The 23280-nt window shown below is 44.3% G+C and overlaps 1 protein-coding gene across 3 annotated transcripts; it reads right to left on the bottom strand.

Moving 5' to 3' along the window:
• Window positions 1–1038: 1038 nt before the first annotated feature.
• Window positions 1039–23184, bottom strand: POLR1E (RNA polymerase I subunit E). 3 transcript variants are annotated; one of them, XM_081845291.1, is made up of 13 exons: window positions 22844–23184; window positions 21017–21202; window positions 20025–20128; window positions 18351–18427; window positions 16649–16734; window positions 13774–13829; window positions 12753–12897; window positions 10845–10952; window positions 9042–9138; window positions 7220–7353; window positions 4681–4762; window positions 1928–2059; window positions 1039–1324 (listed from the first exon to the last, which is right to left on the bottom strand). In XM_081845291.1, exons 1-13 carry the CDS (start codon window positions 22992–22994, stop codon window positions 1177–1179), a joined length of 1506 nt encoding a protein of 501 aa, XP_081701417.1. In that variant the 5' UTR covers window positions 22995–23184; the 3' UTR covers window positions 1039–1176. The 3 variants fall into 3 exon arrangements, with proteins under 3 accessions (XP_081701417.1, XP_081701419.1, XP_081701418.1); XM_081845293.1 differs by lacking the exon at window positions 22844–23184 and adding an exon at window positions 22585–22606; XM_081845292.1 differs by lacking the exon at window positions 22844–23184 and having other exon boundaries at window positions 21017–22042.
• Window positions 23185–23280: the final 96 nt, after the last annotated feature.

A 23280-nucleotide genomic window follows, 5' to 3' on the forward strand; every position in this document is an offset into this window, starting at 1 on the left:
GGTTGTGTTTGTTGGCTTCCTACCTGTGAGAATGGCACACTAGATTAGATGAGCCTTGGGCCTGATCCTGCGGGGCTCTTCCGATCATATACAACAACAGGCACATGTATCTCTGTTTATGTGTGATGAGGGTGGCCGGGTGTGCAGAGGGCCACCAAGACCACTTCTGATTACAGTTTGATGGCTGCTTCTCCATCAAAAGTATGGCAGCCTGGTTTGTTGCAAATTGCCTCCCTGGAATAAAGGGCGGGCACACAGAGGGCCTGAAACACGCTGTTCCATACGCTCCATTCAAAACAGTGGGAGGCGGGATACAAGAGGGAGAAATGACAACCAAGTTGATTTTTGTAAAGGTCTTTGCTGTTAAAAGTTTTGCAGTATAATAGCAGAAAACGGCTGTCAAATGCCAGCAGCAAAACACAGCCAGGCACACCCACATTCATCATACGGTGAACAGCTTCCACAGTCAGTGGGAGGAGAGCATCAGCCGCCATTTGTGACATGATTAATAACAGCAGTGGAGTGACACATGCCGATGCTTCTCATTTTTCTGCCTGGGAAATGGATAGCTATTCTTTTCAAAGACTCGCATACAACAGAAAAACAAGACTTCTCAGATCTACTTGCATATAGTAGGTACCTTTCTAGGGTACCAGAAAGCGTGATCTTATATGGTAGAAGTTAGCTCTGAGAGGAACAGAGGTCCCTGGGTACAAGGATGTTTTGGTACGAGTGCCAACTATGTGAGGTGATGAGGTGGGAAAGCATGGTCTAGGGAACAGGAGAGAGCCTCTATAAGAACCAGGAGTGGGGTGTCTAAGGGCCTGGGGTGTAGTGTGGAAAAGGATAAAGTGATGGCAAAAGACTGACCGGGGTCTAGAACAGGGATGCATAATTCCTGGCCTTCCAGCTACAGTTGGGGTATACAGCTTTCCCCACTCCTGGGCCAAGAGAATCTTGAGTGCTGCAAGTTGGCAGTGTTTGTCAAACTTGGGTCCTGAGCTGTTGTTGGACTGCAACTCACTCTACAAGAGCAGATGTCAGTCTAATCCTTTATTAAGGCCTTGCCCAGTTCAAAAGGTGCTCAGTTGCAACAACTGGAAGACCAATTCATTCCTTCAGCCTGGTGTGACACTGGAGAACAGTCAGGGCTCGACAAAGAGTGACAGTCGTCATTTAGTTTGCCTTGCGTTTCCTTCCGCCTGATGGCATTTTGTACACAGGCAAGGGCAGAGACAGTGTCCCCAGTTTGTGTTCATCCAATCCAGAGAGGCTTTTGCTTTTGGAGATCTTCAGCCTCATTGCCTTGGCAATGTCAAGTATCCTGACAGGAGAAAATAAAAGATGCATGTAAAGAGACCGATTTACTCATATTTGTGTTCCACCACCTTCACATTGTTAGCCTTGTCTCTAAGGCCAAACACCCAGCATCAGAAAGAAGGGGTAACTTATACTTCCCTGCTTCTGGTGCAACGGGACACTGTGACGGAAGCCAGAGCGCACGGAAACGCTGTTTACCTTCCCGCCGGAGCGGTACCTATTTATCTACTTGCACTTTGACGTGCTTTCGAACTGCTAGGTTGGCAGGAGCTGGGACAGAGAAACGGGAGCTCACTCCATCGCGTGGATTCGAACCGCCGACCTTCTGATCGACAAGCCCAAGAAGCTCAGTGGTTTAGACCACAGAGCCACCCGCATCTTTGTAAGCTGTTCTGAGAGACACTTTTGGCTGAAAACTCTGATAAAGAAAATCTTCAATTTTTTAAAAAAATCCCCATATCTGGATCAGAAGATAATAGGCCTTGAGACCAACACTGAAGTCAATAGTGGGGTGTGGAAAGAGAGTCTTTTTAAGGTTCTCCAGGAAGCACGAGGTGCTACAGAAGCCATGAAGGACTCGCATGAGTACAGTCAAGGTTAATCTCACCTGGAATCCCGCATTTTCAGGTCCCGCTGTAACACTGTCAGGTCCGTTTGGAAGTTGTTAATATGCAGAGCCAGCGCTATGGCATAGGCCGTAATCTTCACTTTCATGGAAGCAGAAACTTGATTCTGTAGCCTAAGACACCAAAAGAGGAGAGGGTGAATCAGGGCAGTGTACACCCTACAGGCCAAACCACAATCAGAAAGAACAAAACGGAAGTCCTTCACCATAAAAAAACTTAAATTCCGGAATCATTTCCCCCATTTTGCATAAATGTTCAGCAATTTTCACTCCTTTACTTCGTTTGCTCTAAGCTTTGTCCTGAAGTGTGAAATCTTGGCCCACATGCAGGCCTGAGTACATCTTGGCTTGGGGGAAAGTGGTGCTTGTTAGCAGGGCGGTATTTTAAGATAAGCAGCAAGTTACCCTTTGTACGAACCAGAGCAAGGTATATCTGATGATTCACAGCATTCGTCAGCTGCAGAATTTAGCTTCTGGAGTACTTCCTTCCTTTCCTTTTTTCTAAAAAAGCAAGACCCAGACTCCAAAGGATGCAGCCAATATGTGGCGAGATCTCTGAAGCCAGGAGGGTAGGCTTAAGATTTCCACAGGTCGGGGATTAGAGCTTCTACACCCTGCAGATCATTTACTCTCTGCGACTAACAGAAGCACACTAAATAGATACAGTGGTGCCTCGCAAGACGAAAAGAATCCGTTCTGCGAGTCTCTTTGTCTAGCGGTTTTTTCATCTTGCGAAGCAAGCCCATTAGCGGCTTAGCGGATTAGCGCTATTAGCGGCTTAGAAAAAGGGGGGGAAGGGAAAAAAAGTCGGAAAAACTCGCAAGACATTTTCGTCTTGCAAAGCAAGCCCATAAGGAAATTCGTCTTGCGAAGCGCATCCAAAACGGAAAACCCTTTCATCTAGCGGGTTTTCCGTCTTGCGAGGCGTTCGTCTTGCGGGGCACCACTGTACATGTTTGCCTTTTGCCAGCTTCATCTCGGTTCACCAGCTACAGCCGTTCCTAGGCAGAGATAGCCTATGCATTGGAAACCATTGAGGCTGGACTACTGTATTGAGCTCTCTGTGGGGCTGCCCTTGGGTCAGGTTCAGAAACTCCAGCTGCTGCAGACACCTGGCCGAGAACACATGGCACCATTATTATTTTTTTAAAAAAACCTGTACTTGCTGTCCATCTACTACAGAGCCAGGTTTAAAGTCCTGCTATTGATTTACAAAGCCCAGAGCAACTTGAGTCCAGGGTACCTCAGATATTGCCTGAACCCTTATATTCTAGCTCAGTCGCAGAGATCACCTATAGGAACATTGCTGGGTGTTCCCCGAGTTGGCGAGGCTCATCAGACAACAAGGAATTTAGGAATAAATACCCCACCACAACTGAAATATATTGCTGTATACAGCTGAAATGCACTGGGAAGGAAGAACACTCTCTCTCCTGGAAAGAGCTGTTTGGTCCTTGTTGTGTTAGGGTACTGCAAAACCCCGGCTTAGCGAGTGACCAAAGCCTAGCCAGTTCAAATTAAGATCAACAAGTTTTGATAAGACAATACAAGGCGAAAGATTTAGACGATCTGAAGAGAAACCAGAATGGGAAACTGTTTTAACTGCTATAACAAGGGTGTCTCTGAATCTTAAATTGAGGCTCATACAACAACAAAAAAGTATTTAGAATATACTGGACCCCATTAAGTTTGTTTTAAAAAGGGCTATCTAAGGTATCTAAGCGGGACGCGGGTGGAGCTGTGGTCTAAACCACTGAGCCTCTTGGGCTTGCCGATCAGAAGGTTGGCGGTTCGAATCCCCGTGATGGGGTGAGCTCCCGTTGCTCAGTCCCTGCTCCTGCCAACCTAGCAGTTCGAAAGCACATCAAAGAGCAAGTACATAAATGGGTACCGCTCCAGCGGCAAGGTAAATGGCATTTCCGTGCGTTGCTCTGGTTTTGCCAGATGCGGCTTAGTCATGCTGGCCACATGACCCGGAAAAACTGTCTGCGGACAAATGTCAGCTCCCTTGGCCAGTAAAGCAAGATGAGCGCTGCAACCCCAGAGTCGTTTGTGACTGGACTGAACTGTCTGGGGTCCTTTAGCTTTCAGGTATCTATCTAACTGTTGGTGATGCAGTAGGGATAATGCTTCTCAAAAATTTATGTTTTTCCATTGTTTTATATTGAAAGGTTTTTGGCAGAAGGTAACTGAAACCATCAACAGAACTGTACAGAAAAACCTTACATTTAAAGAGCAATGTATCCATAATATGCCCAGCACATGGAACCTTACAAAAGGACAATATGAGTGGACTGTCTGTGCCCTTACCACAGCAAAAAGGCTGATGCTGATTAATTGGAAAAATAAAAATGTGGCTCCCTTCTACGATAGAATTGAAGATTTATACAAACTCGCAACATATGAACAACTTGCATATAAATGCAGACTTGCCATGGACAAATTCAATGATATTTGAAATCCATTCTTACAAATACTGTAATAGGTTAAGATCTGGTACCACAACCACCTTGTAAAATATACAATTTTGGGTTCCTCCCCTCCCCCCTTTGTTTTACCTTCTACACGGGTTCTGTTTCTCTTTCTCTTTTTTTGTTTGCGACTCACCATGTTTGGTGCACATCCAGTTGTGCACTTTTTGAACTTTCAATAAATATGTTAATTTTTTAAAAAAGAAAAAATATATTTTTTTTAAAAAAAATTGATAGATGTAAGAGCAAAGTAGTATGTTTTACCTGCCGTTGCCAAAGGATAGTGCTGTAAAGGTTTTCACAAGTTGGTTGCTGACAATATGTGGACAATCGGGTCCCAGTGCAACTAGAACAAGAAGCATTGTAAAGTTACAGATAGGTAGCCGTGTTGGTCTGCCATAGTCAAAACAAAACAAATTCCTTCCAGTAGCACCTTAAAGACCAACTAAGTCAGTTCTTGGTATGAGCTTTCGTATCTGAAGAAGTGTGCATGCACACGAAAGCTCATACCAAGAACTGACTTAGTTGGTCTTTAAGGTGCTACTGGAAGGAATTTGTTTTGCATTGTAAAGTTAGTTCACCCCCCAAAAAAGCCACTTTATCTGGATGTATGGCAAATATATTGTATATACAAATACAGTGGTGCCCCGCAAGACGAATGCCTCGCAAGACGAAAAACTCGCTAGACGAAAGAGTTTTCCGTTTTTCGAGGCGCTTCGCAAGACGAATTTCCCTATGGGCTTGCTTCGCAAGACGAAAACGTCTTGTGAGTCTTGCGAGTTGTTTTCCTTTCCCCCCCTTTTTCTAAGCCGCTAATAGCGCTAATCCGCTAATAGGGGTGCTTCGCAAGACGAAAAAACCGCAAGACGAAGAGACTCGCGGAACGAATTAATTTCGTCTTGCGAGGCACCACTGTACTGTAAGGTACAACCCGGCAGTGCTCACTGCAGAGTTGAGCATGCACATCAAAATGACAGAATAAGCTGTTGGGCATACAACACAACATCCAGAAAAATCTCAACTTCCATTAAAAAAAAGCAAGATATTCATCCTTCCAGCTGAAAGTTTAAATCTGAAAACAGAAGCCAGAGTAGAGCTCTGTAGGTTCATGGCATGGTTGCCCCCCCCCCTTGATTAGCAGATTAAACAAGCTTAACTTGCATAAAACTCATGCAGGTTGCAAAAATTCCCACCCTCCCAAGTTTCAAGAGCAGAAGCTCAACCTCTCTACATCTGCGTGTTGTCCACATGCTTCCAAGACCTGCTCAAAGATATCTGCTTAAATCTTTGCACCACAGAACGTCCTGTAGGCTTAAATTACCATTTTGAAATCCACAGTTACCTTTATGTTGTGAAACGCTGTGGACATATTGCAGTCAACGTGAACTGGTCCCCAGCCATTGCGCTTATTTGCCAGATATTATATGTGCACAAATGAACAGCAAAAATCAGATTTTGTATACTGCATAGCTGATACAGTGGTACCTCGGTTTTTGAACAGCTTAGTTCACGAACAACTTGGAATTTGAACGCTACAAATCCGGAAGTAGGTGTTCCGATTTGCAAACTTTGCCTCGGAAGCAGAATGTGCTCTGTTTTGAGTCCTGAGATTCCGTCTTTACTGTTGCAATGCTAATTTGTGTCCCCCCATTGCAATTGAAATGGGACGCTGGAGGCGCTGTGGGTTAAACCACAGAGCCTAGGACTTGCCGATCAGAAGGTCAGCGGTTCGAATCCCCGCGACGGGGTGAGCTCCCGTTGCTCAGTCCCTGCTCCTGCCAACCTAGCAGTTCAAAAGCACATCAAAGTGCAAGCAGATAAATAGGTACCGCTCCAGCGGAAAGGTAAATGGAGTTTCTGTGCGCTGCTCTGGTTCGCCAGAAGCGGCTTAGTCATGCTGGCCACATGACCCGGAAGCTGTACGCCGGCTCCCTCAGCCAGTAAAGCGAGATGAGTGCCGCAACCTCAGAGTCGGCCACGACTGGACCTAATGGTCAGGGGTCCCTTTAACTTTACCTATTGCAATTGAAGGCTTCCCTTTCAGTCTTTACTGTTGCACTGCTAAATTGCGTCCCCCCCATTGTAATTGCAGTGTTCTGAGGTGATATTTGGAGCTTATATTTGGCGCTTTTGTTTTTGCTATTTATTTTGCATTTTTGTTTTTGAGGCTTTTTTTTGGTTAATTTGTTTTTGTAACTGTGCACGCTGATTGGGGAGGTGGGGAGAAGCGTCCCGGCAGAGCTCCGCAGCCCAGCTGATTTGAGGAGAGATCGTGCGCTGGCTTGTGGGGGAGAGAGAGCTGTCCACCCACCCACCCACCCTGCACCCACCCCAGCCCCTCGAGGGAAGTTGGATATGCCTGATCTACAATACTGTTTTATTTATTTTATAGTACAGTATATTTGCTTACATCTTATGGATCAATGGCCTTGTTAGATAGCAAAATTCATGTTAAATTGCTGCTTTAGGGGTTGTTTTTTAAAAGTCTGAAACGGATTAATCAGTTTTGCATTACTTTCTATGGGAAAGCGCACCTTGGTTTTGGAACGCTTTGGTTTTGGAACGGACTTCCGGAACGGATTAAGTTTGAGAACCAAGGTACCACTGTATAAGTAGCTGCCAAACATGTAAAAAGAGCATGCGATACGTGACGGCAAAGAGATTTTTTCACACTGCCCATGGCACCTCTGCAGATGAGGTGTGGTTCTCAATGAATCAAAAGCCAAGTGGGTTAAAAGGAATACAGGTGACATGAATCGATTATCTTTCAGGTAAGTAAGAGGTGCAAGGAGGGAGATCTTACGTTTCTTTTTAACTACCCTTTGCGAGCTCAGCTTGACAAGACAATCCAAATACCAAAGACATCGAGCCTTGTGATCACGCCTCTTCTCATCCAGAGGCATGGCCTTAAGTTCATCCAGGACAAAGGAGCAGTATCTATGGAAGACAGAAGAAGCTGTCATTAGGCCAAAATGCATCTGAAACAGAAGTAGCTTCTCTGGCTACTGCAAATTAACAGAATTCTGTGTGATTTGAAAGCAAGCGTAGTCTTACATCAACAGAACCTGCCCTGTTAAAACGAAGATATTGGGTTGCGACCAGTGTTAGTCCTTTTCAGAGTAGATCCATTGAAAGAAGTTAACTTCTTCTTATTCATTTCAATGAGTATACTCCGATTAGAATTTACTTTGGACATCATTTACTGTTCTGTAAAACCTACTGTTGCTTGTTTATGCCCTGGCACCCTCTATAATTAGGACTAAGGAACACAGATTTAGGAAGCTGGATGGATATCCAGCTCATTGTACCCCTCTAATCATGCCCACCTGTACAGCGTTCCTTATCCTGCTATGCCTCTCAGCTTCCACCAGGCTATTCCCAATTCCTTTTTCTTTTCTTGTCTTTCAAGAAAGCTTGGTTTATTACAGAAAATAGGAGAGACAGACAGTGGCGTAGCGTGGGTTGTCAGCACCTGGGGCAAGGCAAGTAATTTGCGCTCCCTAACCCGTGGATTTGCGCCCCCTAACCCTAAACCCCAGATGTTGCGCCTGGTGCGGCGGGCCCCCCCTGCACCCCCCACGCTACACCACTGGAGACAGAATATATAAAAATGCTGCTTTAGACAGCAAAGTTACAGTCTAAGCAGGTAGCAAATTACTGTTAGGATATTTCCGTTCCACCTTAAAAGGGAGCAGGATGTTTGTGTCACAGCCTGTGTATTTCCTGTTCACAGGATGTTTCTGTTGTGTCTTTGCTTTCGTTTCTCTCTCTGTGCCTGAGACATTGAAGCAGGCAGTCATGTTTTCTTTGTTCTGACCAACGCTGAATAAAGTTGTAAATAATGCTCTCCTGCGCGCATCTTTCACTGTGCGAATTCTGCTGATAGAGCATGCATCAGCTCTGGAATGTGGCAAGCTATTTCTGGAGCTCGTGTCGCTAACTGAACGATACTGCGTGTCTACGGGAGGTCGATGGATCGCAACGGAGACGACGTGGGGTCATGATGGACTCTGTCTCCCTGGCAGTATCCCAACAATTACAATACATAACACACCTTGATTAAAGAGTAAAAGATTCCCTAACTATTCTGAAAGCCTACAGTAGCATGGCATGACAATTTTGCCATAAACCCACACTTGGAGGAGGAGAAAAGGAAAGTATACCTGTCCCCGTTTCTCTCTCTCTCTCTCTCTCTCTCTCTCTCTCTCTCTCTCTCTGTAATTTTTATTAAATTCTGTTTTACAATTTAAAATAATCATTTAAACAACCTTAAAACGTCAATGACTTCACTTCTTCTCTTTCCACTGTTCATTTTGCATATCATAAATCCCTGCATATTTAACATAAACTAAACCATTCAGTATTCCATCCATCAAAACTTATCTACCCTGTTGAATTTATCTTAATTCTGCCAGCGTTTTCAGCTGTACACAGTTTTCACCCATATATTCAGTAAACATTTTCCAGGTTTCTTTAAATGTATGTTCTTCTTGTTTTCTTATTCTATATGTTAAGACTGCAAGCTGCACATATTCTGTCAACTTAAGCTGCAACTCTTCTTTGGTTAGCGCAAGGCAGTATTTCAATACTCCCTTTCCTCAGCAAAACGTTAAGACTGCCCATACCTTTTCTCTTCTGCCATTTTGAGGATTTCTTCTGAGGTTACATTCATGAAAGCTGCAGCAGGAGCCTGAAGCGCCTCGTACTCAGCAGGTGGAATAACTAGAGCCTTTTTCAGAAAAACAACAACAACACAGCTAGCTTCTGATGACTTCCTAAGGTAAAGGTAAAGGGACCCCTGACCATTCGGTCCAGTTGTGGATGACTCTGGGGTTGCGGTGCTCATCTCGCTTTATTGGCCGAGGGAGCCGGCATACAGCTTCCGGGTCATGTGGCCAGCATGACTAAGCCGCTTCTGGCGAACCAGAGCAGCGCACGGAAACGCCGTTTACCTTCCCGCCGGAGCGGTACCTATTTATCTACTTGCACCGGTGTGCTTTCAAACTGCTAGGTTGGCAGGAGCAGGGACCGAGCAACGGGAGCTCACCCCGTCGCGAGGATTCGAACCGCCGACCTTCTGATTGGCAAGTCCTAGGGTCTGTAAGGTTTAACCCACAGCGCCACCCGCGATGACCTCCAAATGCTAACTGAGGTTTAGCTCCCAGAGGCAGCGCTACCATGAGGCAAAGTGACGTGAGGTGGGACACCATTAAGAATGGCAGCCAGCCCATCAGGACTGCATCACACCCATTCATTTCAGCTAGGCACATGTAGGAGAACTTTCTAATTAGTGGGGAAAGACAAAACATCTTTCGCCAGATCTATTTAGCCTATGAGGGAGGGATGCTCTCTACTGTACCAATGAAAAATGCTTTCTAAGTATTCTATTACAGTTGTACCTTGGTTCTTGAACACCTTGGCGCTCAGATGTTCTGGCTCCCAAACGCCACAAACCCGGAAGTCAGTGTTCCGGTTTGCGAACGTTTTTTGGAAGTTGAACGTCTGTTTCGGCTGTCGGCATTTTTTCTGGGGTGAATCAGGCAGTCAGAAGCCATGCCTTGGTTTGCCAACGTTTTGGAAGTCGAATGGACTTCCGGAACAGATTCCGTTTGCCAACCAAGGTACGACTGTATCAATCCAGTATATTTTCTTTTAATTGTTGGATGATCCTGTGTACATTGCGGCAGCCTTTGGCTATGTGCAGTAAAACTGACTGACTGTATAGCAAAGTAGATTATAGCACAACCATGAGTGAAGTCCAGTATATTTCTGATTTTGAGCTAATGTCTCAGGGTCATTTATTTTTACCAGAATCTAGCCCTCATCCCTCAAAGAACCAGTTTCAGCTATAGCATCACTTCAAGATTTATGAAAAGACAGAGCAATCTAGCCAGGTACGGGGATACTCAACACTCTCTCACACAATAAATCTATATATTGGGGGGAGGTCACTTCGCTATCTAGTCACTGTCATCAGCCATGATTATGGAACACTGAAATCTGGGGCAGATCGATTTTATGGAAGCTGAGAGAACCTTCAACCTGCCAGACCAAGGCAGGATTCCTCCAAGGATACCATTTAGGTAAGGGGAAAAATGCTTCCTTTCTTACAATGGTTAAGCTTATTTGTGATCAGACTTCACGAGTGCCCAAATCTCTAGCCTACACATTAGTTCAATGCTACCATCGTACTATTTCCCACTAAAACTGAGCTTCTGAAATCCCCAACACATTAGTCCGCTCTTTCTTATCACTCCCAAAGAGATCCAACTTGTAAGTCTAACAGGCTAATGAGCCATCTGTGGTTGAACTAGGAATACTCCCGGCCACACACACTTTCTCTTCTCCTGCCCCGTGACACTGAAGCCTATTCCTTTACGTTAAGGTTGGGCCCTGCCCACATTGCAACGCAAGCTTATAAAGGATACTGTCCTCGAGCCTGTAGACATCCTCTGGTCTGCCAGCATCTTCGTGGCATGGGGGAAGAACGAGAGAGACATCGGCCTTATCACCCTCTGCCGCATCACTGACCAAAGCTATGAAGGCAAACGGAATGTTATCCCGAGAAGCAGGGAGAATACGCAACACCGAAATGCAATAGCATTTCATTCCAAGAGAAACGTTGGAATGAAATCTTATGGCTTTAGTTGAAATGTTATAAGGAGTTAAGCATAAATAAGCATTATAGTATTAATGGAAAATAAGGGTAAAAATAAGTTAAGATATTTATATGACAGAAAATAGAGAAAGATGGAAAGGAATTGCTGAAACAATTAATAGAAGTGGAATACAAAAAGGGAGGTGAGAGGAGGTCGATGAAACAAGGGTATGAAAGATAAGACTACTGAAATGGTACAATGTATGTTTTTAAATTGTTTTGGTTTTGTTTTGTTTAGGTTAATGTTGTGTTTTGTAATGTTTATATATTGTATTGTATTGTTTTTCCCTTTTCTTGTTTTTTTTGCTTTTTTTTCCTTTTTGTCTTTTTTTTTCTTTTTGTAAGTTTTAAAAGTAATAATTTTTTTTTTTTTTTTTTAAGCAATAGCTGCAACAGCCACCGTGGTCTGCCAATGCATTGGCTCCCAACTAATGTGAATGCACATTATTGAGCATGTAACCTGTAGTTCTGGTGACCATGAGCAATTTGGGTATGAGTGGTTGATTGGGCAGGGTATAAATAAAATAAAATAAAATAAAATAAAATAAAATAAAATAAAAATAATAATTATGATGATGATGATGATGTGTGGAGGAGTCCCTGGTCCTGAATGGGGAATGGGGTAACTGCCACTGAAAGACCAGGTGCGCAGCCTGGGAGACATTTTGGACTCACAGCTGTCCATGAAGATGCAGATCAATTCTGTGTCCAGGTCAGCTCTCTACTAGCTCCATCTGGTAGGCAGGCAGACTGTCTTGCCAGAGTGGTGCATGCTCTGGTTATCTCCCGCTTGGACTACTGCAATGTGCTCTACGTGGGGCTACCTTTGAAGGTGACCCAGAAACTGCAATTAATCCAGAATGTGGCAGCTAGTCTGGTGACTGGGAGTGGCTGCTGAGACCATATAACACCAGTCCTGAAAGACCTACACTGGCTCCCAGTATGTTTCTGAGCACAATTCAAAGTATTGCTGCTGACCTTTAAAGCCCTAAATGGCCTCAGCCCAGTATATCTGAAGGAGTGTCTCCACCCCAATCGTTCAGCCCGGACACTGAGGTCCAGTGCCGAGGGCCTTCTGGCGGTTCCCTCACTGTGAGAAGTGAAGCTACAGGGAACCAGGCAGAGGGCCTTCTTGGTAGTGGTACACGCCCTGTGAAATGCCCTCTCATCAGATGTCAGGTAGTTGATTATCTCCTTGACTTTTAGAAGACATCCAAAGGCAACCCTGTTTAGGGAAGTTTTTAATGTTTGATGTTTTGTTGTGTTGTTAATATTCTGTTGGGAGCCGCCCAGTGTGGCTGAGGAAACCCAGCCAGATGGGTGGGGGTATAAATAAATTATTATTATTATTATTATTATTTGCATGGGTGGTGAAAGAGATGCTATGAAAGTGGTTGTGTGAACAGTGTTTATGCTGCCTAATAATTTCCTTTGATTTTTGTCATATAGTTATGGATACGGTTAATACAGATTTGGTTTTTTCTTAACGTAAATAATCAGAACTGCGTTGACTGTATTATCTGTGTGCTTCGACTATGCACTCTGTTTTTTTCTTCTTGTAATCCATGTCTGTTAATAGATCAAATATATAAGTTCAGAGACTGAAATGGACTCTGGGAAATCTATTAAGACAGGCTTGGCGCTCCAATTTTTCTTCTCCAAAGCTGTCATTACTTACCAGCAACCCCCTTTGTCTCTATAATGTCTTCTGCCGCTTTGGTTACAGCCTTATTCAACACCTCCTTGCCAACTTCATTCATCCTCCGAGAATTTAGGGCTCTTCTCTGCTTGTTGGTTCCAAAGGCTTCAATGCACATATCTATCTGCGAATGCATAATCAAGAAATTGCTGCACCAACATCCCAAGTCTATTCTCACTGGAATAAGTCACAAGGCAACCTCACTTTGGGGGCAGCTAATAAGGTGCTAATAATAAGTTTCGTATTTCAAACCTATTGAAGGCATTGGAATTATGAGACGGCAACCAGGGAGTTAAATTATTCCAAATTATCTGGCAAACACTGTTTAAACAAAACATACCCATTCTCTTCCCAGTTACAACTGAGTCATCTTTTTAGATTCAGCAACATAAAAACAGCTTGTTATGTAGTGATTTCTAGAAACATTGCTGAAGCAATAATCCACGGCAAAACAAACCATTAAACTATGAGCAGACGTATACTATTGCCAGAGATTCTATTGAGATTCTATTGCTAGAATCAAAAACTGTGAAATTAATGGCAGTTAAACACTCCAGGAAAACCCTGTGTGAGGGCAAAAGTAGGAATGAGAGGTCATTCACATACAGTGTTGCCTTGGAAGATGAAATTAATTCGTTCTGCGAGTTTTTTCGTCTTGCGAATTTTTCGTCTTGTGAAGCACGGATTCCCATAGGAATGCATTGAAAATCAAACTTGCAAGACGTTTTCGTCTTGCGAAGCAAGCCCATAGGGAAATTTGTCTTGCGAAGCAACTCAAAAAACGAAAAACTCTTTCGTCTTGCGAGTTTTTTGTCTTACGAGGCATTCGTCTTGCGAGGTACCACTGTACTTTTATAGGAACCCATGAGTCTATCTGGTAAAAGTAAAGGACTGCTGGACGATTACGTCCAGTCAAAGGTGACTATAGGGTTGTGACACTCATCTCGCTTTCAGGCCAAGGGAGGTGGCATTTGTCCACAGACAACTTTGTAACTCGTACCTTCTCTCGATAGGATTTAGTCAAATATTCTGACAGGTCATCATCAGCTACACCATCTGTTAAAAGAAAAGAGACGGAGAACGATTTAGCAAAATCCGGACCGACAGCCCTCAAAGTCAGTCTGGCCATGATCCCCAGCAAAGGGAACTTGAATCATGGGGAAATGGAAGCATCTACATTACAACACCACGAAGCACAATGAAGCTGTTGTTACAGGTCCTCTCATCGAAATGGCTTTCCTGTAGGATCTCTTTGCGCTGCCAATCAGAGGTCAGTGAGGTCACCATGTTCTCTTTGGCCAATAAGGGGTTCTAAAGTGCTGTCCAAGAACCAACTTAAACTTTCAGAAAAAAGCACGTACGTAACCAGGATTAGGAAGTGCATGTTTTAATATCCTACCAAATCATAGAATTGTAGAGTTGGCAGGTACAGTGAGGGGGGAAAGTATTTGATCCTCTGCTAAATGTGCCCGTTTGCCCTCTGACGAAGAATTGACCAGTCCATAATTTTAATGGTAGGTTTACTGTAGCTGTGAGAGACAGAATAACAACAGGGAAAAAACCCCAGAAACCCAGAAGACAAATGTCAGAGATTGATGCGCATTATAATGAGTGAAATAAGTATTTGATCCCCTAGCAACCAGCCAGATGCCAGGCTACCTGGTATCTTCACTGTATGTAACGAGCTGAGATTAGAAGCACCTGCTGTAAGGGAGAGGTCTTACCTGTAATCCCAGCTCGTTACAGTACTTGTACATAAGACACCTGTCGACAGAAGCAATCAATCCAGCAGATTCCAAAGTAGCCACCATGACCAAGACATCTAGTCCAACCCCCTGTAATGCGGGAATCTCAACTAAAGCATCCGTGACACATGGCCACCCAAACTCTGCTTCAAAACCTCCAAGGAAGGAGAGTCCACCACCTCTCGTAGGAATCTGCTTCACAGTCAAACAGCTCTTAACAGTCATAAAGTTTTTCCTGATGTTTAGGTGGAATCTCCTTTCTTGTAACTTGAAGCCATTGGTTTGGGTCCCAGGCCCCACCCTGAGCAAGAGAAGACGGGCTTTCTCTATCTCCCCTGTGACAACCCTTTAAATATTTGAAGATGGCTATCCTATCTCCTCTGTTTTCTCTTCTCCAGGCTAAAAATACCCAACTCCTTCAACCGTTCCTCATAAGGCTTGGTTTCCAGACCCTTGATCACCTTAAAAAAATTCCTTCCAGTAGCACCTTAAAGACCAACTGAGTTAGTTCTAGGTATGAGCTTTCGTGTGCATGCACACTTCTTCAGATACACTGAAACAGAAGTCACCGGACCCTTCTATATAGTGAGAAGGTGGGGAGGGGTATTACTCAGAAGGGTGGTGGGAATGGGTGATTGGCAGATAGCTGCGATGAGCCTGTTGACGACTCTTAACGACTGCAATAGGTCTAACAGGAAAAAGCAAGGGGTGTTAGACCTATTGCAGTCGTTAAGAGTCGTCAACAGGCTCATCGCAGCTATCTGCCAATCACCCATTCCCACCACCCTTCTGAGTAATACCCCTCCCCACCTTCTCACTATATAGAAAGGTCCGGTGACTTCTGTTTCAGTGTATCTGAAGAAGTGTGCATGCACACGAAAGCTCATACCTAGAACTAACTCAGTTGGTCTTTAAGGTGCTACTGGAAGGAATTTTTTTATTTTGTTTTGACCATGGCAGACCAACACGGCTACCTATCTGTAACTTGATCACCTTGGTTGCCTTCCTATTCCCACGTTCCAGCTTTATCCTTCTTAAAATTGTAGCGCACAGAATATTAGCTTGTCTGGGAAACTAGCCTAGAACCCTTTGTCTCTCACATACTTGCATTTCTCAGGCAGGGAATGTTTGATGTGGAATGTCCACGTGATTGATTTGCCACCTGCATTCATGTGTTGGCAGGTTCTCAGCAAGCTTCCAGAAGACCAAAACAAGTCATTCCAATCTTCCAAGCAGTGGGCAGGAAGAAGATACCATGAAGCAACAACTGCTTCTCACATGGCTTGATGCATCTGTGTGAGTGTAATCCATATTTGACCATAGAAACCCATCTCAATACCAAGAGGGCAGGAGTGAGGCAACAGCAGTGTATCTGGGTTTCATTTAAACCAAAAAGAAATACACCAAATCTTGCCTTCTAGCCTGAAACTGCAGGTAATGGCTCCTCATAGGCTGCACACTCCTCTTTAGCGCTGAGCTACATTGTCAGCAGTCACATGTGACATGCCTCTGGCTAGACTGTATTGCTTCACAGTACAGTGGTACCTCGGGTTAAGTACTTAATTCGTTCCGGAGGTCCGTACTTAACCTGAAACTGTTCTTAACCTGAAGCACCACTTTAACTAATGGGGCCTCCTGCTGCTGCCACACCGCCGGAGCCCAATTTCTGTTCTCATCCTGAAGCAAAGTTCTTAACCTGAAGCACTATTTCTGGGTTAGCGGAGTCTGTAACCTGAAGCATATGTAACCTGAAGTACCACTGTACTGAAGGGAGGGCGAAATCACATACTTGAATGTCTCTTCATATTAAAGGAATCCTGCACACAGAAAAGTTGCATATGAGGGAGAAGTATTCCTTACTAGCCTTTCTCCCTGACAGGCTAGGTTTTTATTTTTAAAACGCAACAGCGTTCAAGCCAGAACAATCTGGCAAGGAGTGTGTCATACAGTTGGGGTGATGATGCAGCTTGCTTGTTAGAAAGCCCAAAGTTTTTCTTTGAGAACCGCAATCAAAATGCAACCTAGACAACATTCAGTCAATTACCTGACTCTGTGTTAGTACAGGCCACCAGGAATATAAGCAGTGCCCCTCAAATCCACTATAAATATGAAGAAGCATATTTTACCCACCTGAAATCAATGGCTGCATGTTGAATAACTCTGCATTATAGACTTCCATTTGTCCAGAGTTCTTGTCTAATACACCAACAAAGTATCTAATGGAAGAGATAATATTCAATCTCAAAAGCTAGCTGGCTGTACTATTTTTTCCTAGTTTAGTAATAGCTAGCACATTGCATAGGGAGGACATCTTTTGTTTTCTACAGCAATTGACAAACTGGAACGTGTCCAGAGGAGGGCAACCAAAATGGTCAAAGGCCTGGAAATAGATAGATAGATAGATAGATAGATTCTTTATTGTCATTACACAAGTGCAACATTGCACAAGTGCAACGAAATTGGATGCCATCCCTTAAAAACAACAAAAGCAAAACAACAACAACAACCAAACAAACCACATTCCAGCCACACCCACACCCACACCCATCAAACTCCCAGGTCACACTATCGAGTTACTGCATTTAAGAAGGCCACAGCTCTTGGATAGAAACTATTTTTCAGTCTATTTGTCCTTGACTTGATGTTTCTGTATCTCCTGCCAGAAGAGATACATCATAAATGATGCCTTATGAGGAACGGCTAAGGGAGCTGGGCATGTTTAGCCTGGAGAAGAGGAGGTTAAGGGGTGATATGATAGCCATGTTCAAATATATAAAAGGATGTCACATAGAGGAGGGAGAAAGGTTGTTTTCTGCTGCTCCAGAGAAGCGGACACGGAGCAATGGTTCCAAACTACAAGAAAAAAGATTCCACCTAAACATTAGGAAGAACTTCCTGACAGTAAGAGCTGTTCGACAGTGGAATTTGCTGCCAAGGAGTGTGGTGGAGTCTCCTTCCTTGGAGGTCTTTAAGCAGAGGCTTGACAACCATATGTCAGGAGTGCTCTGATGGTGTTTCCTGCTTGGCAGGGGGTTGGACTCGATGGCCCTTGTGGTCTCTTCCAACTCTAGGATTCTATGATTCTATGAATTGTAGCCGTTAGCCAGACTTATTATTTTAGCGGTTTTTGTGTCTATGTAAGAATAGTATTTCTTACTTGAAATCACTGTACTGTAAGCCTCCTTAGGACCTGTTTCTGTGGCAAATGGCTTGCTAAAATTATTATTTGGTTCTTCCCATTCCTTGGCTGCCTCTTAGAATGACTACAGCTTTACTTACTTGCATCTTCCTCCCTGTCCCTGCTCCCTTTTGTATTGCAACCATTACATTAAAAGCCATTATTTTGAACTGTGAACCACCTTCAATCAATGCATTGGCAGAAAGGCGGCATATAAATGTTGCAGACAGAATAATGAAACAGGCAATTAGCCAATAAACCAACCAACCCACAAGAAGCAATAAAGGAAACTACTGAATAATAATCTAAAGTGGTGCCTAAACTTGCAAGACTTTTTAAATTTGTCACTTCCACTGGTTATTTACCAAGGGGCTGGGAACTATAAATATAAGCATCATTTTGGTATTATGCTCTAAGACATGCACAGTTGTCTGATTTTATAGTCTATGGTGTCTGTAGTTTATGAAACAGAGCACATATTTGTCTTTGTGACTCAAAACACTCCATTTAAATGTTTAGAAACAAGGATTGCTATCTTGAACCAATTCATACTTACAATCTCATAAACATTTACAACCAGCATTGTGCTGACAGTCTAAAGAAAGCAAACATACTGCTATACTCATGCATTTTAGACAGCTTCACAAATTATACCTGCATGGAGTCCTGCTTTTCATAGCTCCTGTGCTAAAGTTATTTCCTACATAAGAGAGTCTTTCTGTTTCCGCATTCTAAACAGGAAGGAAGAAAAGAAAGAGTGAGTTCTGGGTGCAGGTTTTCTAGGTGAAAGCAGATTTCCACACTGGCTTAAATACTCCTGAAAGTTCCAATTTTTTACACCTCAGAATGGGGATTTGCTAACCTCAAGACCCAAATAAACGATAACACACGTGGTTGCCCAGTAATCAAACACACAATTTTCTCCTATTTCACCTTTCCTTCCAGCTAGAGGCTTACTGAGTCCAGTCAGAAGACGACTAGCTGGAAAGATACACAACTTTTGTTGCCCCGGCATTGTAAAGCGGAGCCAGCTGTTCTCCCTCCTTGAGCCAGGTTGCACCCATAGGCTGCCAATCCCTGACTCTTAGTCAACGTAATAAATAAGTTTTTTTAAAGAAAACTTTAAAATTTTGACAAAAATAGCTTTGGCAAGGGAACTGCCAGTACTTGGCACCACCGATGCCATGGGCCCTTTCTTAGGCAGCCACTCTCCCTGCAAAAAACAATCACAGGTTCTGTTATTCTCCTGTGGGTTTTAGATTTTGTAACCCTCGCTCCAGAGGTAGTAGCAGCATTATCCACTGACGAAGGGGTGGAAGGTTCGCAGGCTGTGAAGGACTTGCTCACAAATTTATTGACAGCTGCACAAATTATGATAGCTAGGAAGTGGAAGGGGCAAGCAGAATATAAAATGGAAGAATGGTATAAAGAGGTGTGGGATATAGCTAAGAATGATAAATTAACATGTGCCATTAAGGTAAGACGGGGAAGATGCAGGAGGAATGATTTTGAGAAGATATGGAGGGTGTAGAACTGTTAAAATGGAAAGGGGTCAAACCATCGCAAGAGGTGTTGAAATTGTGGGAGGGTGGGGTGCACATTTTTATTCTTATTCGTTTATTCCTTCTATCACACTCTCAAAATCTGCTCCAAAACCTTGAAGGATTTTCTGCAGCAGATTGAAGAGGCACAGTGCTGCAGCAGAGAAAAGAGGAAGCGGAAGTCCCATCGCATCCACTGAGAATTGCATTTTCCCAATGAGGGAACGTTGACATGGGTGAGCTGGAAAAATCTGTCAAAAACAAGATTTTTTGAAATTGCAAATTGTCCCATTAACCCTTTGTTCTGGGGGGAGAAAATGTACCCCCTGAACCTGTCTTTTCTATACAACTATTAAGATTTGCAGGCTCATGTATTACCACTATGTTCAAACAAACAAATAACACAGTAATGGCAATATGTGTGTGCACATGAATCAATTCCTTTTAACACATCTTAAGATGTGGCCTACATCAGCACAGCTGTGGTTTTTAAAAAGTATTATGAAGTCGTGTTTCAGGATCTCAGATCTCACCCTGGGCAGAATTCCCAACTTCCTATCACTGGAATATAACAGAAATGCTATGGTTGAGGCCTTTCCCAGCGGCCAAAGAGATTATTACAAAGAAAGCCTCATGAGAAAACCACCGGAGCTCTACATAAACCTCTGAAAGCTTAATAAAGGAAAAACAGAATGTACATAATAAAACTAATACTACAAACAAACACACACATATACAGTTCCACAGAAACATAAAACAGAACCTGTATTACAGGAATGTCACTTACCAACATTCGTTTATTTTTCTTTTTGGGGTTATGGGTGTCTTTGTTTCTGTACAAGGTAAAATTCATATTTTCCGAACTCTTCAACTTCCCATTTGTAAACTGAACTGTAAGCAAATAGTGAGAACAAACCAATGAGTCTAAAGAGAAAGGGTGGGGAAGAAACACAGTAATAATAATATAAAAGGTAAAAAGATAAAGGACTCCTGGATGGTTAAATCAAACAAAGGTGACTGTGGGGTGTGCGCTCAACTTGCTTTTCAGGCTGAGGGAGCCAGCGTTTGTCCTCAGACAGCTTTCCAGGTCATGTGGCCAGCAGGACTAAACTGCTTCTGGCACAACGGGGCACCATGACAGAAGCCAGAGTGCATGGAAACACTGTTTACCTTCCTACCACAGTGATACCTAGTTATCTACTTGGACTGGTGTGCTTTCAAACTGCTATGTAGGCAGGAGCTGGGACAGAGCAACAGGAGCTCACACTGTCGTATGGATTTGAACCAACAACCTTCTGATTGGCAAGCCCAAGAGGCTCCATGATTTAGACCACAGCACCACCAGCAATAATATTATATAAACGGACAACACAACACAAGATTTGGCATTCTTATGCCTATTGAAAGAAGAGGGCTTGAAGAGGCTTAATTTTATTTTTAACTGTGTCCAACATCGAAGGTCATGCCGCAACGCCAAACCACACCTTCGTAACCTTCCTGCCCAATGCTAACGCAACCCTTGATCGCGCTTCTTGGTCCTAATCCTTTCAATCGGTTTTCCATCTCCAGTTTCACGTGCCCAGGAGGGAAGCTCAGCCGCCGGCTGCCCTAGGGGCGCCGAGAGTCGAGCAAATGCACGCCAGATCTCTTGCACGCTGCCAAGCTACACATTCCCACGTGGAGCAGAGAAAGGCGGAAAAGTTATCATTGCGCAGTTGGAAGGAGAAGAGGGTACAAGAGCATTGCCTTCGGCTTCTCCCTCCTTCTCCCCGGCCTTACCGAGCGGAGCGTGCTGTTCCTCCTGGGGATCCCCCCGGTAGCACCACCTGGCCTCGGCTGCCATGGCAAAACACGCAAGAACTCCCGGGTCTCCCGGTTGATTTTCCTCCAGCGTCCAGGAAGAGGAGGAGTGATCCGACTCGAGGTTCTTCCGCCTGTGCTGCTCACTTAAGCCTCTCTCGCCACCTGCAGACGGGAAAGGGCCACTGAACTGGCAGGAGATTGACTCCAGATCCCTTCCCAAAGGAGATCCCATTCACGTGTAGTTCCCGTCTTAGCCCATCTCGAGCATCCAGGACTCCATTCTGAGATCTTCCGTCCAGTCTTCTTTGCTCGATTCCCAGGACATCATTGTTTCTGGAGAAGATTGGCTTTTAAAAAGAGCAAACTGCCTTATGGATACAAAAGCTGGCTTGTTTGGGGGTACCCCTTGCAGCTTTTCATAACTAGGTGAAGAAAAAATGAGTTAAAGTATATAAATCTGCATAATTTCATATAGGTTGCCTTGCGGCATTCAGCTTTTCTGCGTGGATTTTTAAACATCTCTAGTCCTGATTATATAAAGATCATTTTATAAGTTGCTTTTAAAGCCAGACCAAGGAAAAGACCAAAAACCACTTGAAGCAAAACAGTTATAATTTACCAAGGAATTAAAAACATATATATTCCTCCACAGGGAAAACTAAAAATTATTTGTTTTTTAACAGCTGCAAGGGTATCATAAATAAGCAGATGGCACCCAGCTCTCTCTTTCAGTCCCAGCTTCCCAAGGAGGAAGCACAGGTTCTTGAAAAAGTGTCTTTTGGATGGCTGGGCAAGCTAAAATTTAATCAAGGCATGACAGGAGCACCGTTAGTTGCAGGTTTTAGTACTGGTCATCCTGGATTGAGCCTGATCTGAACGGAACTGCAGTCACTTTTAAGCAACAGGTTTGGAGTCTGGAAGATTTCTTGGACTCAGACGTGCAAATGGATGGCCACAAGTGTTTTACCAACTCCATCTGGCACACAGGAGCCAACTCCTTGAGGCCTTTGCCCCCCCCTTAAATATTTGAGGGGGCCAGGTCCCCCAAAGTCGATAGGCAGTATCATTCAAATAGTGTCCATGCACCGCAACATGTGATCGATTATGCAGGAGGGCGGGGATTTACCTGCCCCCCCCCCGCATTTTATTGAAGTTGGCACCCCGGGTCTTGCATGTCAATAGCTCGCTTTCCTGGAGAAATTTGACCTGATCTCCGCCAGTCCTGTTTCTGTCATCTCCAGGATTGCTTACAGTAATGCGCTTTACAAGGATCTACTCTTGAAGACGGAAGTTAAAAACCGATCTGGAATGCAGCTGCGGAGATTCTTGACAGGAGCTGTAAATTGGGTTTAAGTTGAGTTTTATTATGAATTATATTATCTTCGCAAACTAGCTTGTATACCGTGTTTAAAAAAGCAGGGTATAAATAACCCAAGTTGTGGCAGAATATACTCAATTTTTGGATACTTTTTTATTAATTTTCAATTACAATCCAATAATAGCCTCATTATAACAATACCAAATTACAATACAATTACTAATACCAATCATAGAATATACTCAATATAACAGGCACAGATACCCAGCTGTTTATAGTGTTAATTTTGAAGTTTGTGGACGCGCAACAGCCGCCAAATTATAAAGCGAGTCAAACGGGGATGCGCAAGCGCCAAATCTTTCTCTACTTCGCACTGGAGTGAAGTGTCTGCGTCCTGTCCAATCATCGAGCCGTTTGTTGGGGGAAATCCCGCCCCTCTCCTCGCATGCTCCCAATCCGTTTTCGCAACCAGCCCGAACGCCCACCCCATTGGCCGAAGCCCAAGCATGGGTAGCAGCTAGCCGTTGCGACGGTTCGGCCGTTCAACGGGTTCTGGGTTGCCGTCTGAGGGAGAGCGACGTCACTTCCGCCCGGAATCCGCTGAGGGGGGGGGGGGGAGGAGAAAAGCGCAGCCATTCGGCGAAGGCGGAGACTCGGCGGACGGCTGAGCCCGCCCCTCTCCCGCCTCTGAGGAGCGGAAAAGGAAGGACAAGCGGGCAGCGCCAGAGCCGAGAACAAGGGGCGCCCCTCCCTCCCGGAGATACGGGGGCTCGGGACGGGAGGGGACCGTCGCCGTCGACGCCGCCCTTTCCTCCCCCCCCCCCCGCCCAGGTGAGCTCAGGAGGGAAAACGGCCGTTGGGCGCGCGCGCCCCCGCGTGCTGCGCCGTGATTGGGCCGCGACGTGCGAGTGTTCTGTGGGGG

The sequence above is a fragment of the Podarcis erhardii genome (genome assembly GCF_964252035.2).
Source record: "Podarcis erhardii genome assembly, chromosome: 17".
Classification (NCBI taxonomy): domain Eukaryota; kingdom Metazoa; phylum Chordata; class Lepidosauria; order Squamata; family Lacertidae; genus Podarcis; species Podarcis erhardii.

Bases quoted from the DNA above. Each gene is read 5' to 3' on its own strand.
- POLR1E (XM_081845291.1), bottom strand. From the start codon at position 22,994: ATGGCTGCGCTTTTCTCCTCCCCCCCCCCCCCTCAGCGGATTCCGGGC. The intron at 7,354-9,041 runs GTATGGGCAGTC...TGTCTTCCATAG, and splicing joins AAAATGGCAGAAGAGAAAAG to ATACTGCTCCTTTGTCCTGG. The intron at 2,060-4,680 runs GTAAAACATACT...TTGGTGTCTTAG, and splicing joins CTATCCTTTGGCAACGGCAG to GCTACAGAATCAAGTTTCTG.